Here is a 14,691-nt window from a genome sequence, read left to right as displayed (position 1 = left end):
CTAGCTATCTAATTACATATTCATCTGTCTATATATATGACTATATTAAAATCTGTATCTATCCTCTAAATTTAAAATACTTTGATTAAGTCATTCCATGAATTTATCCCACAGGAATCTTTGGCATTGATCTTCTATGCTATCAGTTTCACTCAGACACTGAATTTCAGAATTTTTTTTAAATTAATTTTTTTAACTTTTTTTTTACCTGTCTGTCTTTTATTTTGTATGGGTAAGTTGACAGAATAAGTCTTAATTAATACATTAAAAATAGAAAAAATTCAAATTGTTATTGCAGTATTATTATTTTTTTTTGGCAACAACATGTTATGTTAGAAAAAATATGACTATTGAGTCAAGGAATCTGAGGTTAAATCCAAAGTTTTCCTTGTAAAGTGATGTGAAATAGAAAAAGTTAGTTGGCTACCTTTTTCATCACGTTTTGTATAATTAAAATGACAACAACAGTATTGGTATTATAGGGTAGTTGTGAGAATTTAATCAGTTAACAAATAAATAGTAGAATGAACAAATGACCATTTTCTTTCCTCTCCTGTCCCAATATCTGATCATTCTTATTTTGCAAACATATATACACATCAGTGCTCTTGGAAAGCAAGGCTTGTATTTCACTATTGATGACAATAAGTTGAGCTACTTCTCTTTCCTCACCTTGAAAACATAAGGCCAATAGTGTGCTTCCAACAAGAGACTTTACATCTGGAGTGATCAAAGCAAAGAAGGAAAAATATTTTGTTTGAATTTGTTTTTGCATTGTCAAAGGTTGAAGTAACATTAAGTTTGGAGGAGAATGTAACTTAGAGCTACCTAATACATCTACAGTAGGCAGAGGCAGAGATGCCAGCTGAAGCATCCAGTGTCCCTCCCTAGAAACATCTTTGTCCTCATCAGGCATTCACCGAGATGGAATTGTGGTCTCTATTTAATTATCAAGCTTCCTTTGGTTTTAGCCAGTTCTGACGTATTTGGTCAATTTTATAAGCTAACAATTATGTTTTCAAAAGATTCCTCTTATTTATGGATCACTTAGTTTATCCTTTTTGTACCCATATAAAAGTAACCTCTTACAGTGGCATTGGCAGGAATTGCAGTGATAACAACCTCCAAATATCTACTAATAATAAGAACACTGGCAAAAAATTTAAAATCAAACTCTGGAAACTAAAAAAAAAAGGCTGGGAACAATATAGGAAACATTTATTCAAGAAAAACAGTGAAATCTAGATAACAGTGAGGTTTAAATATGTTTATTTTTATCTCCTTCTCCGTAATGTGGTTACCACCAATCCTCTAGAAAATATTCTACAAAACTGAAGATGAGAAATCATTTCCCAACTCATCCATGATGTCAGTATTACCTTGATACCTAAACCAGACAGAGACATGATAACTCCAGACCAATATCTCTTCTGAATATAGATGTGAAATCTTCCACAAAATACAAACAAATAAAATACAGCAAAATATAAAAAGGGTTCTACACTGTGACTAAGTGTAATGCTTTTTAAAAAGACAAAGTGTATTAACATCTGAAAATTGTTAATTTAATATACTCTACTAATTGAAAAAAGACAAAAATCACACGCATATTTCAATAGATACAGGAAAATCCAATGCCCTTTTCATGATAAAACATTCATTGAACTAGGGGCCAGGGATGGTGGCTCACACCTGTAATCCCAGCACTTTGAGGGGCCGAGGCAGGTGGATCACCTGAGGTCAGGAGTTCAAGACCAGCCTGGTCAACATGGGGAAACCCCATTTCTAAAAGCAAAAACAACAACAACAACAACAACAAATAAAACATTAATTGAACTAGAAATATAAGGGATCTTTCTTAGCCTGATAAAAACATCTATCTAAAAAAAGGAGAAACATATTTAATAGTGAAAGTCACTTGTATAGTGAGTGCGGGAGGGTCAAGCCAGTGCCATGGGGGAAAACACACACACACACACACACACACACACACACACACACACACGTAAAAAAGAAAAAATAATAATAAATGCAAAGAAATATATTAATCTATTAAACATGTTTGGCCAGATTTCAGGATAAAAGTTAAATCTACAAATACAAACTGTATTTCTATACACTAGGAATAAAAAATCTGAAAATGAGATGAAGAAAACAATCATATTGATAATAATATCAAAAATAAATTACTTAGGAATAAATTTAGCAAAATAGGTATAAGACTAGGGACCTAACTCAACAGAATGACATCTCATATACAGGATTGGAAGATTTATTTTTTTACGTGGCAATACTCACAAATTGATCTGGAGATTCAAAGCAAGCAATATTTAAATCCCAGGTAACTTTTTGTAGAAATTGATAAACTGATCTTTTTTAAAAAATGTGGAAATGCAAAGGACCCAGAATATACAAAACTTCTTAAAATAAAAACCAAAGACGGCACGATCACATGACATGATTTTAAAAACTACTACACATCTACAGTAAACAAGAAAATGTGGTAGTGGCATAAAGATATACACATAGTCTAATATAATATAATTGAAAAATACAAAAATAAACCCTCACAGTGTGGCCAATTGATTTTTACAAGGGTGCCAAGAATTCAGTGGGAAAGAAATGTCTTTTCAACAAAAGAAACTAGGACAACATGCAAAAGAATGAAGTAGAACTGCTGTCTCATGACAAATACAAAATTAACTCAAAGCTTGGATCATATTTCTTAATTTAAGACCTTAAATGTTTGAAATCTAAAACTTTAAAAAGACAACATAGGCATAAATCTTCATGAACATAGATTAGAAAATAGTTTCTTAGATATACCAATAAAGCCACAAGCAAAATAAATAAATAGAATTTCATGAAGTTAATAATGTTTGTGCTACAAAAGGCACTATTAAGAAAATTGGAGAGCATCAGGAAAAATAGCGAATACGTGTTGGGCTTAATACCTAGGTGATGGGTTGATAGGTACAGCAAATCACCATGGCACGTTTGCCTATGTAACAAACCTGCACATCCTACGCATGGACTCCAGAACTTAAAACTAAAAACAAAAAATAAAATTCATAGAATGGGAGAAAATATTTACAAATCTTACATCTTACCAGAGTATCAAAATGTAAAAGGAACACTTGTAACTCAACAATAAAAAGAAAAATAATCCCAAGACAAGAATGGGAAAATATTTCAACAGAGCTTCCTCCAAAGAAGGTATACAAAAAAGGTTCTCAAATATAATTAGAAATGAGAAACTAGAGAAATGCTTATAAACCTACAATGAGATACTACTTCAAATATATTGGGATCATTTTAATAAAATCACAATTGTAGGCAAAAATGTGAAGAAACTGGTATCCTTATACATTGCTGGTGTGAATAGAAAATAGTGCATCCACTTTGGGAAACAGTTTTGCAGTTTCTCCAAAAGTGAAACCAAGAGTTAACCACAGGACTCAATAATCCCACACCTAGGCATATACCAAAAAGAACTAAAAACATATGTTCAAACAAAAAGGCATATGTAGTAGTTTAAGTCATAACAGCCAAACTGTAGAAACAATCCAAATGTCCTTCTATTGATGATGTATTAACAAATGCGGTAAAGCTTAATAATGGAATATTGTTCATCCATAAAAGGAATGAAATGTCTATATACACTACCTGGAATGGACTTTAAAACATTGTGCTACATGAAAGAAGCGAGACACAAAAGGCAAGAAATTGTATAATTATTTTTACATGAAATACTCAGAATGAGCAAATCCACAGAGACAAAAAGCAGATTAATTGCTGCTAAGAAAGACTGGGTTATTAAGACTGATGATATGCTGTGTACAGGATTTCTTTTTAGGATGACAAAAATGTTTTGGAATTTGCTAGTGGTGACGTCTGCTCATCTCAATATATTCAAACACACTGATTTCTATACTTTAAAATTTAATTAACTTTATGATATGTGAATTATATCTGAATTGAAACCAAACTAAAAGCAGAAACAACCATATATTTAACATATAAGGTGTTGCATAGCATATAAAAGTCCATAATAAACAATCACTGTTATGCTTTACCAATTTCTCCTCAAAACACTTAACTGAAATAGTGCATTGTAGTAACGTCTTATTCAATTTTATACGATATAAAATATGAAAAAAGATAATATATAGAATTATATGCTTAAAGACTTAAGTGATAAAATAAAAATTTGTAGCATACTGAGAAAACAGTGGTCTTAATTTGTTTAATTCCCTAGACAGTTCTTTTCTCCCTTGATGTCACAGAATTTAAGTGAATAAAATTTTTATATGTCACTTTATCCAGCAGAATGATCATTTATCAATAGCTGTGAAACATTTTAAAACTACATAGTTTTAGCAACTACAGAACTCATGCACCTTTCTCATAAAACCATGTAAGATTTTTTTTACATAAATCAAAGGGAAAAAAGCTAGATAAGTGAAAACACATTTTGAGTTTTCATTTTTTTCAATTTTAAACTTTCACTTTAGACTTTAGCTTCTTTTCACTTGAATGTATGTTATTATATATTCAACTTTGTAAAACCACTGCATACCACACATAGATACAAATTAATCGTGTGGCAAATAAAATGACACATTTCAGTTTCTGTACAAGTAGAAAACTAGCACAAACTTGGTTTCACACTCAAATCCAATCCTGCCGATTGTACTGAAGAGAGAGTAATCGTATATATTTGAGAGCCTAACATCATTTGTGACATTCTGAGTAAGACAAAAATTTAGAGAATATCTTGAGAGATATGCCTTGAGAGAATATCTGGGAGGAAAACTTGACAGATTCTTTTTTACTACCCCATATTGGATTGTTAACATCACAATGCCATCAGAGCCCAGCTTGAAGGAGGAATTTTGAACAGCAGAAGCAAACAGACTTGCTGGTCATGAATATTACCTTCTCATTTAAGCTAAGAGCTCTAAGGTTAAGGCATCCACAGATAAGAAAGAAAATCTCAAGAGGACTTATGTGCAAATGGAAGAAAATAGATGTAACCCCCTGAGGCCTACATACCAGAGATAACAGCAAATAGGTTGAGCAAGTCAGCTTACAGGGTTAGGGCTTCATGCCCAGCTGTAATTCCCCCATCTACTCCTGAATGTTTTAGTAAGATACGAAAACATATCATATGCCTTAGCCCTTCACACAATTACCCAAAGTATCTGATAGTGGCCACATGAGTACTCACATAAAAGAATTATGTATTTCAGGGGGCTGCAACTGCCATTAACCGGCATTAGAAGAGAAAGAAAGAGAAATAAACAGAGGGTTAAGAAATGGTGGGAGAGAGGAACAGAAAGAAGAGCAGGAAAGAAACAGTAGGATAAAAAAAAAAAAGAAAGAGGAGTAAAAGGATGAACAACAGAGAAAGAGGAGAGAGATTTAAAAAAGAGTTGGGGGAAGGAGAGAGGAGGAAGATGAATCTGCAATAAAGAAGAGTTAAGGAAGCAGGAAGGAATTTGAAAAAGGAACAGTACATAGCCTAACAGAGATAAGGGAGAATATGAAAACCACTAATAAGAAGAAAGCAATTATAATGAAATAGGAACAGTACATAGCCTAACAGAGATAAGGGAGAATATGAAAATCACTAAGAAGAAGAAAGCAATTATAATGAATTACCAAGTAGGGATAGCAAGAATGTAAAACACATATTTAATTGACATTAAGATATCAAAGTTATGTATCAGGAAAGGATAAAGACAAAAATATAAAATAAAAATAATATGATAGATTAAGGAATATCAACATCTATGCAATGGAAGTCCCTGGAAGACGGAAGAAGGTAAATCAAAGGCTGAAACTTTACATTGGAAGATCAGCAATCTTAGACCAAGGATGTTTATTGTATTTGAGTACGATACACAATGCCGAACTTCCTATGATTCAACTGATCATAAAAGAATATAACATTATAAAGGAGGCACTCTGTCTCATCAGAGAACACAGATATCTTGTGCCTCCATCAATCTGGCTTCAACTGACTGAACCTTTTATTGGTATGTAAATCAAAGGTAGTTTTCTACAAGGGCATTGTCAGCCATCTTTCCTTCTCTCTTTCTTTCCTTTTCTCTCTCTTCCCCCATCAATCTGTGTATATTTAATTTCTTTAAACTTTACTTTGGATTGATGGTGGAATATACATGAATGCAAAATACAGTGCTGGGAACATGAACATTATTAATTTTGCTTACCTGTGAATGTCTAAATCTGTGGATTTGCAATTAAACTCTGTTATCTCTCTAATATGTATATTCTAAATACAGGAAAGGAATCAGTCAAATTGCTGGCATATTTTAGATCTTCACAAAAAAGTAATTTGTACTTCTCCTTACAATCCTCATAAGACAAAGTGTAAATTCAAGAACTGTTAGTCTTTATTAAATTGCTCTTTATAATATGTATATAGGACTTTACAATTTATGAAATGATTTCATAGTCATTTCAATTATTACATTTTTGTCTGCTTAAATACTTGAATTGGTGGCAAATCAAGAAACCAAGGCTGAGTTTATTGCTGGCCCAGCATCATGCAAATCGAAAGTGATAAATTCAAGATGCACATAGAGATCTGAATCCAGATATACTTATCTCTAGTTCCTGGTTACCCCATAGCAGGGAGCAGATAAATCCTATCATAATGACTTATGGTGCCAGAGAATGCATTGCTCTTTCTCTAAATCTTTATTGCCGTTTTCCCCACAGATTTTTCAAGGTGAAATTAATTAGGTGAAAAGATACAGATTTACTTATTCAATAATGTAACAGAAAGCTACCTTAAGTTTCACTCAACCCACGTTAACTATTTTTCCCTCTGGGTTGCACTACTTTGGCCTTTCCATCTTACTTCATTTTTCCGTATTCATCTTTACATATCGTATGATCTTTGAGGACAGCTTGAGGTCTGCTTTGAGGATGACTCCGGATCTACTCTTTTTGAGAACTTTAACGTCTATCTCAACAGTTTAAATTAAGATTAGCAAACACAGGAAGATGTCAAGAAATTTAAATAAAAAATATGCTTCAAATAAGCCCATAATTTACTTAAAGATAATGATAATTGATGACATTGTCATAGTTTGGATGTTTGTCTCCCCAAAACTCATGTTGAAATTTGATCTCCAGTGTTGGAGGTGGTGTCTACTGCGAGATGTTTGGATCACGGGAGCAGACCCCTCATGAATGGCTTGGTGCTGTCCTTACAGCAATGAGGTCTTGTTCTATTAGTTCCCTCAAGAGCTGGTTGCTAAAAAGAGCCTGACACCTGCTCCCATCTCTCTTGCTTCCTGTGTAACCACGTGATCTCTGAATACATGACCTCCCTTTGCCTTCTGTCATGAGTGGAAACTTTGAAATTTTCACTAAAGGCCCAATATTCCAGCTGGAAGAATCATGAGCCAAGAAATTTTTCTATGTAAATTACCCAGTCTCACGTATTCCTTTATGGCAACACAAATTTACTAAGACAGGCATCAATAATATATATTTTATCATATGCTTACATTATCAATAACATGTTTCTAAATGTAATATCAATAAAGTAAGAGATCTTACCTAGACCATGTCTATGTGTTGACATTGGTGGTAAGACAGTCCATGTCTTGGTTTTGGGATTGTAACATTCAACAGTGTTCAATGTCTTTAAGCCATCTCGACCTCCAATTACAAAGAGTTTCTCATCAATAACAGCCACACCAAACTGCAACCTTCTGCCGTTCATCATCCCTGCCTGGATCCACAAATTTGTTCTCAGATCATATTTCTCTATAGTTGTAGCTCCTAATAAAACATAAAATCAAAAAGTCACCAATTGCTATAAATCCAACAAACAGCCTGCCAAAGCAGGGTACAAATTAAGATATAAAAACACTCTTGTCACATTCATTTTTTTTTTTTAAAAAAAAAGAAGTGACAGAAAAACAAAAGGAGTAGTAATTCAACTACTTTATTTTTTCTTCTTGGCAGGCATGAATGATCAAAATAGACACAAATGTTCATCTTGTTTGACTTACATAATGGTCTCATGCTAAACTATTGATTCGGTAGAAACATTCGTGAGCATGACCCAGTTCTGTCAGTGGATTTTACAACTTCCCTCTATCACTTTTGTCATTAAAAAATGTAACATAATCCCTGCTTGAAAAATATTTATGAAAGCCTTTTAAATAAATAAGTTATGTATGTTATTTGTATAATTTATGAAATTTAATTCAATAAAATATTACCATATTTTTCTTTAAATTTGTCATATGCCTTAAACAACTGAAAGTTTTAAAAGTCAAGTGTAAGATATATAAGCAAATATTTGCTATGCTTTTTAAACCAGCTTTTAAAAAATAATCTGGGGAATAGCTTAATAGAATTTTACAAAATGATCTTCTGTCCTGAACAATCATGTTAGGATTCTAAATAATATAGCTTATATTTCCTAAAAGCTTTTTACATATAAGTTTGAGAAATACAATAACTCTGACTAATAAAATAGAAATTGAAAGAAGCAGCTAAATTGATGGTGAGACTTGTTTTAATGAGTTTAATTACCCAATTCTCATTAAAAATGGCTGTGTAGAACAAGCTCCCAAATGTTTATATGATATAATATAAGCTGACAAACACTGATCTTGATGTAGTGTTTGACTTAATGTTCAGACTCACCTTCACCAATATTACACCTTCGATCATGAAACATTTCTACAAAGGAAATTAACATTCTTGTGTACTTTCACTTAAGCACTGATGATCTATTTTATCTGTAATAAAAGTTTGCAAATCTAGGGAATATATTCCTCTGGGGACTCATTTACTCTTCAGAACCTAGCTAGTACTGAACTAAATGAACACAAACACCTTCATAACAAAAGTTTTGCTTATTAAAGTAAAAATGATACAATTTATGACAATTTTTACTTAAAGGTAATAGCAATAATTAGATATGTCACATCTGCTTTCTGATATTGCTAAAAATATAGGTTCATTTAAATATACAACTAATTTTGAAGTATTAGGAAATTATTGTTATTGTTAGGATAAAAATAAATTGCAACTTTCACAAAAGTTATTCAATACTGTTTATTAACATGTATAATATTTTAAACAAATGTATTTATTTTACATTTTAACATATTTATTATATTGAATATTGAATGTTTTATTCATTTGCCTTTGAATCAAAATTCTAAAGCAAACTACATATTCGAATAACTTCAAAGTCATCTGGATTTTCAAAGCTTGATAACTTTGATATTATATGAAAGCATAACTAAAAATTAAGAGTTATACACAGATGGCCTGGAGTGTGGCTCATGACTATAAATCCAGCACTTTGGGAGGCCGAGGAAGGTATATCATCTGAGGTCAGGAGATTGAGACCAGCCAGGCCTTGAACTCTGTTGAAACCCCATCTCTACTAAAAATACAAAAAAATATATATATACAAAAAAAAAAAATTAGCTGGGCATAGTGGCTCATGCCTGTAGTCTCAGCTACTTGGGAGGCTGAGACAAGAGAATCCCTTGATCCTGGGAGGCAGAGGTTGCAGTGAGCTGAGATCATGCCACTGCACTCCAACTTGGGCAACAGAGTAAGACTCAGTTGCATAAAGATAAAGAAAAAAAAAAGGGGGGTTACACAGATATCTGTCTCTTTTGACTATATTTGACCAACGGGAGCAGAAGAATGTAATCTAATCCTAATTAACACAATCTCATTACGCTCATATTTTCTGGTATGAGTGGACAAGGAAGAAAGTATTTGAACAATTATAATTCCCACAGCCTCCAAAGCCTTGCTGAAAACCTTTGCAGGGAATTTGAGGTCCAGTTATCCTCCTCAGAGGAAATAGTTAGGAATGAGTGAAATTAAGACTTCTGAGCAACCAAAGGAGTTGCAATTCAGAAAGGAAAACTCAGGAATTGATTTGGATTTCAAAGCCTCATTCAAATAAACTAGATTTGTCTTAAATCTCAATACATGACAGAATTTTTAACCTTTACAGTTTTTCCTGTAACTTCAATCTTCAAAAGTGACCTACTCACTTATCCTAGTAGCTACAGCAGAAATAGGAGCTCGTTTCCATCTTCATTTTTCAAATTAGAATTTATATTAATTTCCTATGGCTACTGTTAAAAATATTTCCAATTTAGTGACAAATAACACAGATTTGTTATCTTACAGTTCAGGAGGTCAGAAATCTGAAATGGTTCTTTCTGCACTAAAATCAAAATGCTGCCAGGACTCCATTCCTTTCTGGAGGCTCCAGGAGAAAATCAGTTCTCTTGCCTTTTCCATCTTCTAGAACAGGAGTCCCCAACATCCAGGACGTGGACAAGTAGTGGTCCGTGGTCTGTTAGGAACCAGGACGGACAGCAGGAAGTGAGCAGCACCCTGAGCTCCATCTTCTGTCAGACCAGCCGTGGCATTAGATTCTCACAGAATCACAAACCCTACTGTGAACTGTGCATTGGAGGGATCTAGGTTGTTCATACCGTATGAGAATCTAATGCCTGATGACCTGAGGTGGAACAGTTTCACCCCAAAACCAACCACTCCCCCACCCTTGCCCATGGAAAAATGTTCTTCCACCAAACTAGTCCCTAGTGCCCAAAAGATTGGGGACCGCTATTCTAGAGGCCACCACATTCCTTGTTGCTCCATCTTCTATCACCAAAGTCAGCAACATTGCATTTCCCTGACATTGACCCTTGTGATTACATTGGGCTCATACCAATTTAATCAGACATAATGTAGAACAATCTGTTTATGTTAAATTCAGCTGGTTAACAACTTTAATTCCTTCACAAGCTTTATCTCAGTCTTGCTGTGTAGCATAACATATTCACAGGTTCCAGGGTTTAGGATATGGACATTTTTCTGAGGGGCAGGTGCATTATCCAGCTTACCTCAGAAACCAAGGTCTATTTATACTTCAGTCTTCAATCTTGCTTAGTTATATAAAGTTAAGCAATACAAAATGTAAAAGGATCTTTTACATTTGTAGAACTTACTCATACTAGCCAATATAATTGATTTTCTTATTCAAATGTCAGCAGGTATTGTAAATGCTTTATCTTGTTTTTAAGAAGAATAAAATTAAGGTATGCTTTCTCTTTTTAAATGAAAATTATTATTAATAATAATATCCTTTATAGAATTTCCTAACCAACATACCTTATTAGCTGTCTATCTAAGCCTCCTAATTCTATTATTATTATTAGTTTATCAATTTGTGAGTTCTGTTGTTTTCTTTTGTTTATAAGAGTGTATGTATTCCCCTGGCTATTTTCTGAGTCAGAAGAAAAGGGAAAGCCAGTTTTGAGTAATTTTAGCCTTTGTTGTCCCTTAGAGCAGAAGCAATATTTATCATAATATAGATTACAAACAGACGACAAGTTAGAGTGGACTGCTGCAGTGGTATGTAATAAACTTGGAAGGGATTCAAAAGGAAAGTTTACTTTAAGACATAATTACTTTGGGGTTACTCTGTTAATGAAGCCATCACTGGTATCTCAAATACCTACAAGGTGAAGGCAAATTACTCTGTGCATAGAGTATACATTATTCAGGTGATGACTACCTAAAGCCCTGACTGGACCACAATGCGATCCATGAATGTAACAAAATTGCACATATATAACCCATAAATTTATTAAAAATATAATGAAACGTGTGACCGCAGGCATGACAGAGTCCTGACCATTTTTGTTGACTGAAGAATGCCCACTCCACTGAAAAATAACAATTGCCACTATGTTGCTGCCATTGGAAATTCTGTCTTAGTATTGCCAGGTTTTTTGGACTTATGAAGAGGAGGCAGAAATCTAGATTTTTAAAATGTGCAATCTCCAAACAATAAGCATATATGACTGATTTAAATAATGTTTAAGTACATTGAAACAAACACATGGCCACATCTGCCATAGAGAACTATGATTAGGAGTGGTTATATCCTCATTGTTTTTCCTCTTAAACTCAAGACCGCTGCCATTACAAACATGTTAAGGTTGCATTAACTTTAGTAGGAAATTATGTTGTCATTCCTGTCATTATGTCATTCCACAACATAATAAATTATGTTGTGAGCTTTTGTATAGTAACAATATTTTGTAAAATGTATACTATAATTTATTAAAATCTAAAAGGATCTGTAAAGTATCTTAACCTAATGTACTTACGTAATTCAAAGGTGGATCTCATTCATGATATATAGAAATCTGAAATAATATTAGGAATTGTTCTATTTGATATAAGACTATATATGATATAGTTATGTGCAATTTTATAAACTTGATAAATTGTTATAGACTATATGCCAGTTAAGGGCTAGGTGTATAGCATTTATAGTAATATCAAATTTTGATACTGAGTTATTAGAAATAATTCCTGAAATGTCCATTGATCATTTTCTATAAAAAGTATTCATAAGGCTGGTCTGAATGCAATTGCATTTACAACTAATCAATCATAACAAATTACAGGTTCCCTTATTCATTCTCCATTCCCATTACTTCACTCGATTAGCCTTAAATAGAAGTATTCATAAAACCAAGAGAATTCATGATACATATACTATTAAGAGCTACTTGATACTTTATGCATATTTTAATTGAAATATTCTTCTTAAATATTGAGTAAAGGTGTTTTGTGTAGGGAGTTTATAAATAAGATATTAATAAATAATATTTAGTGAGTATTTCCTTTTCTCTAAGGGCTTTACCTACATTAGTATATTTCATTTTATAAAAGCCTGATGAGATGCATATTATTGTGTCAATTTTACATAATAAAAAACAAATTACAGAAAACTGCAATTACTTGCACAGTGTCTCTCAGTTAACACCTGGTACATCCACAATATTAACCTGGCTCTAGAACCCATTCTGAGAAACACTTCTTTTTGTGACTTTATCCCAGATGTAGAAAGAGTTAATTGCAATTAATATATGCAGTGGGTAGAAGTTTAAAAATTCCCCTTCCTGAGATTGCATGACCTATTTTCCAGAACATGTGCATATGTTGAATTATCAGTCCATGAACTGCCATGCTATAAAGCATTGCTGACTTTACAATAGGAATAATATCTCATTGACCCTGATGATGTGATCCCCTGAAAGTGAGAGATTTTTCACCCTAGTGGTAGAAGGGGAAGGAGAGCTTTCTCCAGTTAGTGGTAGAAGGGAAAATCAGAGAATTTGAAGCATGAGTAGGACTTGGCTTACCGTTCCTGGCTTGAAGATGGGCCATATAAGAAGGAATGCAAGTGGTCTCTAGAAGCTGAGAGTGATTCTGACCTGACAGCCAGCAAGAAAACAGTACCTCAGTTCTACAACCACAACGGAATACATTGCGTCAACAATCAGAATAAATTGGGAAGAGCTCCAGATGAGAGTACAGCCTAGCTAACACCTTGATTTCAGCCTTTTGTGATCTTCAGCAGAGAATTCAGACATGCCACCCCAGGCATCGAACCTACAGAACTCTGAAGTAATAGATGGCAGTTGTTTTAAGCCACTTTGTCTGTGGTAATTTGTTACAGCAGCAGTACAGTACAATTCTTTCAAATGTGCATTTTTACAATTTATAAAGCATTGGTTTTTCAAGTTCAATAAATTAACCAGAAGATATTATATATAATACAAATACACAACTACTTTCCTCACGACAAAACAAACAGTAGACTCCTTTCTCAAAATATAAAACTGAGAAAAAATGGTCCAGATGTTATCCAAAGTACAGTTCCGGGTCTCTCTGGAGATATTCACTTATTTAGACAAATACAATTTTTTTATGGGGGGAAATAGTAATTAATGTTTGTACACTATAGTTTGGCAATACAGACAGCAGAATTTGTGCCTATATCTATAATTCAAGCAAATAGCAGCCTCATTTATCTTGCATACAGCACAGAATTCAGTGGTAAAAAGTTTTATGAACTGACAAAAGAGATACGACAAAAAGTTCCTAAAAAGAAGATAACGCTCTCTTATTCAACTCACCAGAGAGGTCTTTACCTGCTCTCACAATGCTTTAACTACAATTTCAGTGTAATATTAATAACTGGACTTCAAAGCCATTTTACAAACCCATAAAGCCGAATGATTTAAGACAATTTAAAGCAGCAATGTGTGGCAGTGAGAAAATAACCAGGAGAAAAGAATGCATCGACTTAAATAGAACAATCACTTACGGTTATTAAACAACAGCAACAAATGATAAAACCCATATTATATAATACCTAAACGACAGCTTGGCCTAACACTTTGGTCACCTTGATGCCATCAAATCATTGGGAAAAAGTTGTTATGCTTGATGTATTGTCTTTTAAAAAGCAGTAAATAGTGAGAAGCATTTTGGAATACTTTAAAATAAAACATTTATTAATGATCCATAAAACATGAGACTTCAAGCTTTAAAAAATATAATTATAAAGAATTACTTATTTTTTCAATATCTTATAGTATATGCATTTCATTAACTTTCATGTATTCATATTTCTATGAAAAATAAAGCTTTAGTATAACATTTTTATACTTATATAAAATGTATCATTGCAGGAGAAATGCTTTTCCAGCACAAATAAAAGTATTTTCTAACTAATTGTTATATAAGAGTGGCTTTGAAAACATTTCTAAATCATCATAATAATTCCAAATG

At 33.0% G+C, this 14,691-nt stretch overlaps 1 protein-coding gene across 3 annotated transcripts in view; it reads right to left on the bottom strand.

Moving 5' to 3' along the window:
* Positions 1-14,691, bottom strand: part of KLHL1 (kelch-like family member 1) — a 478,878-nt gene that overhangs the window by 125,209 nt on the left and 338,978 nt on the right. For all 3 annotated transcript variants that reach the window (XM_011969523.1, XM_011969520.1, XM_011969521.1), the window contains one exon: positions 7,597-7,821. In XM_011969523.1, coding sequence (XP_011824913.1) covers positions 7,597-7,821 — 225 coding nt within the window. The remainder of the gene's footprint in view (positions 1-7,596; positions 7,822-14,691) is intronic.

The sequence above is a fragment of the Mandrillus leucophaeus genome, unplaced genomic scaffold (assembly GCF_000951045.1).
Source record: "Mandrillus leucophaeus isolate KB7577 unplaced genomic scaffold, Mleu.le_1.0 Scaffold897, whole genome shotgun sequence".
NCBI lineage: Eukaryota > Metazoa > Chordata > Mammalia > Primates > Cercopithecidae > Mandrillus > Mandrillus leucophaeus.
The sequence above is the reverse complement of the archived record's forward strand: the minus strand, read 5'-3'. Positions and strand labels throughout refer to the sequence as shown.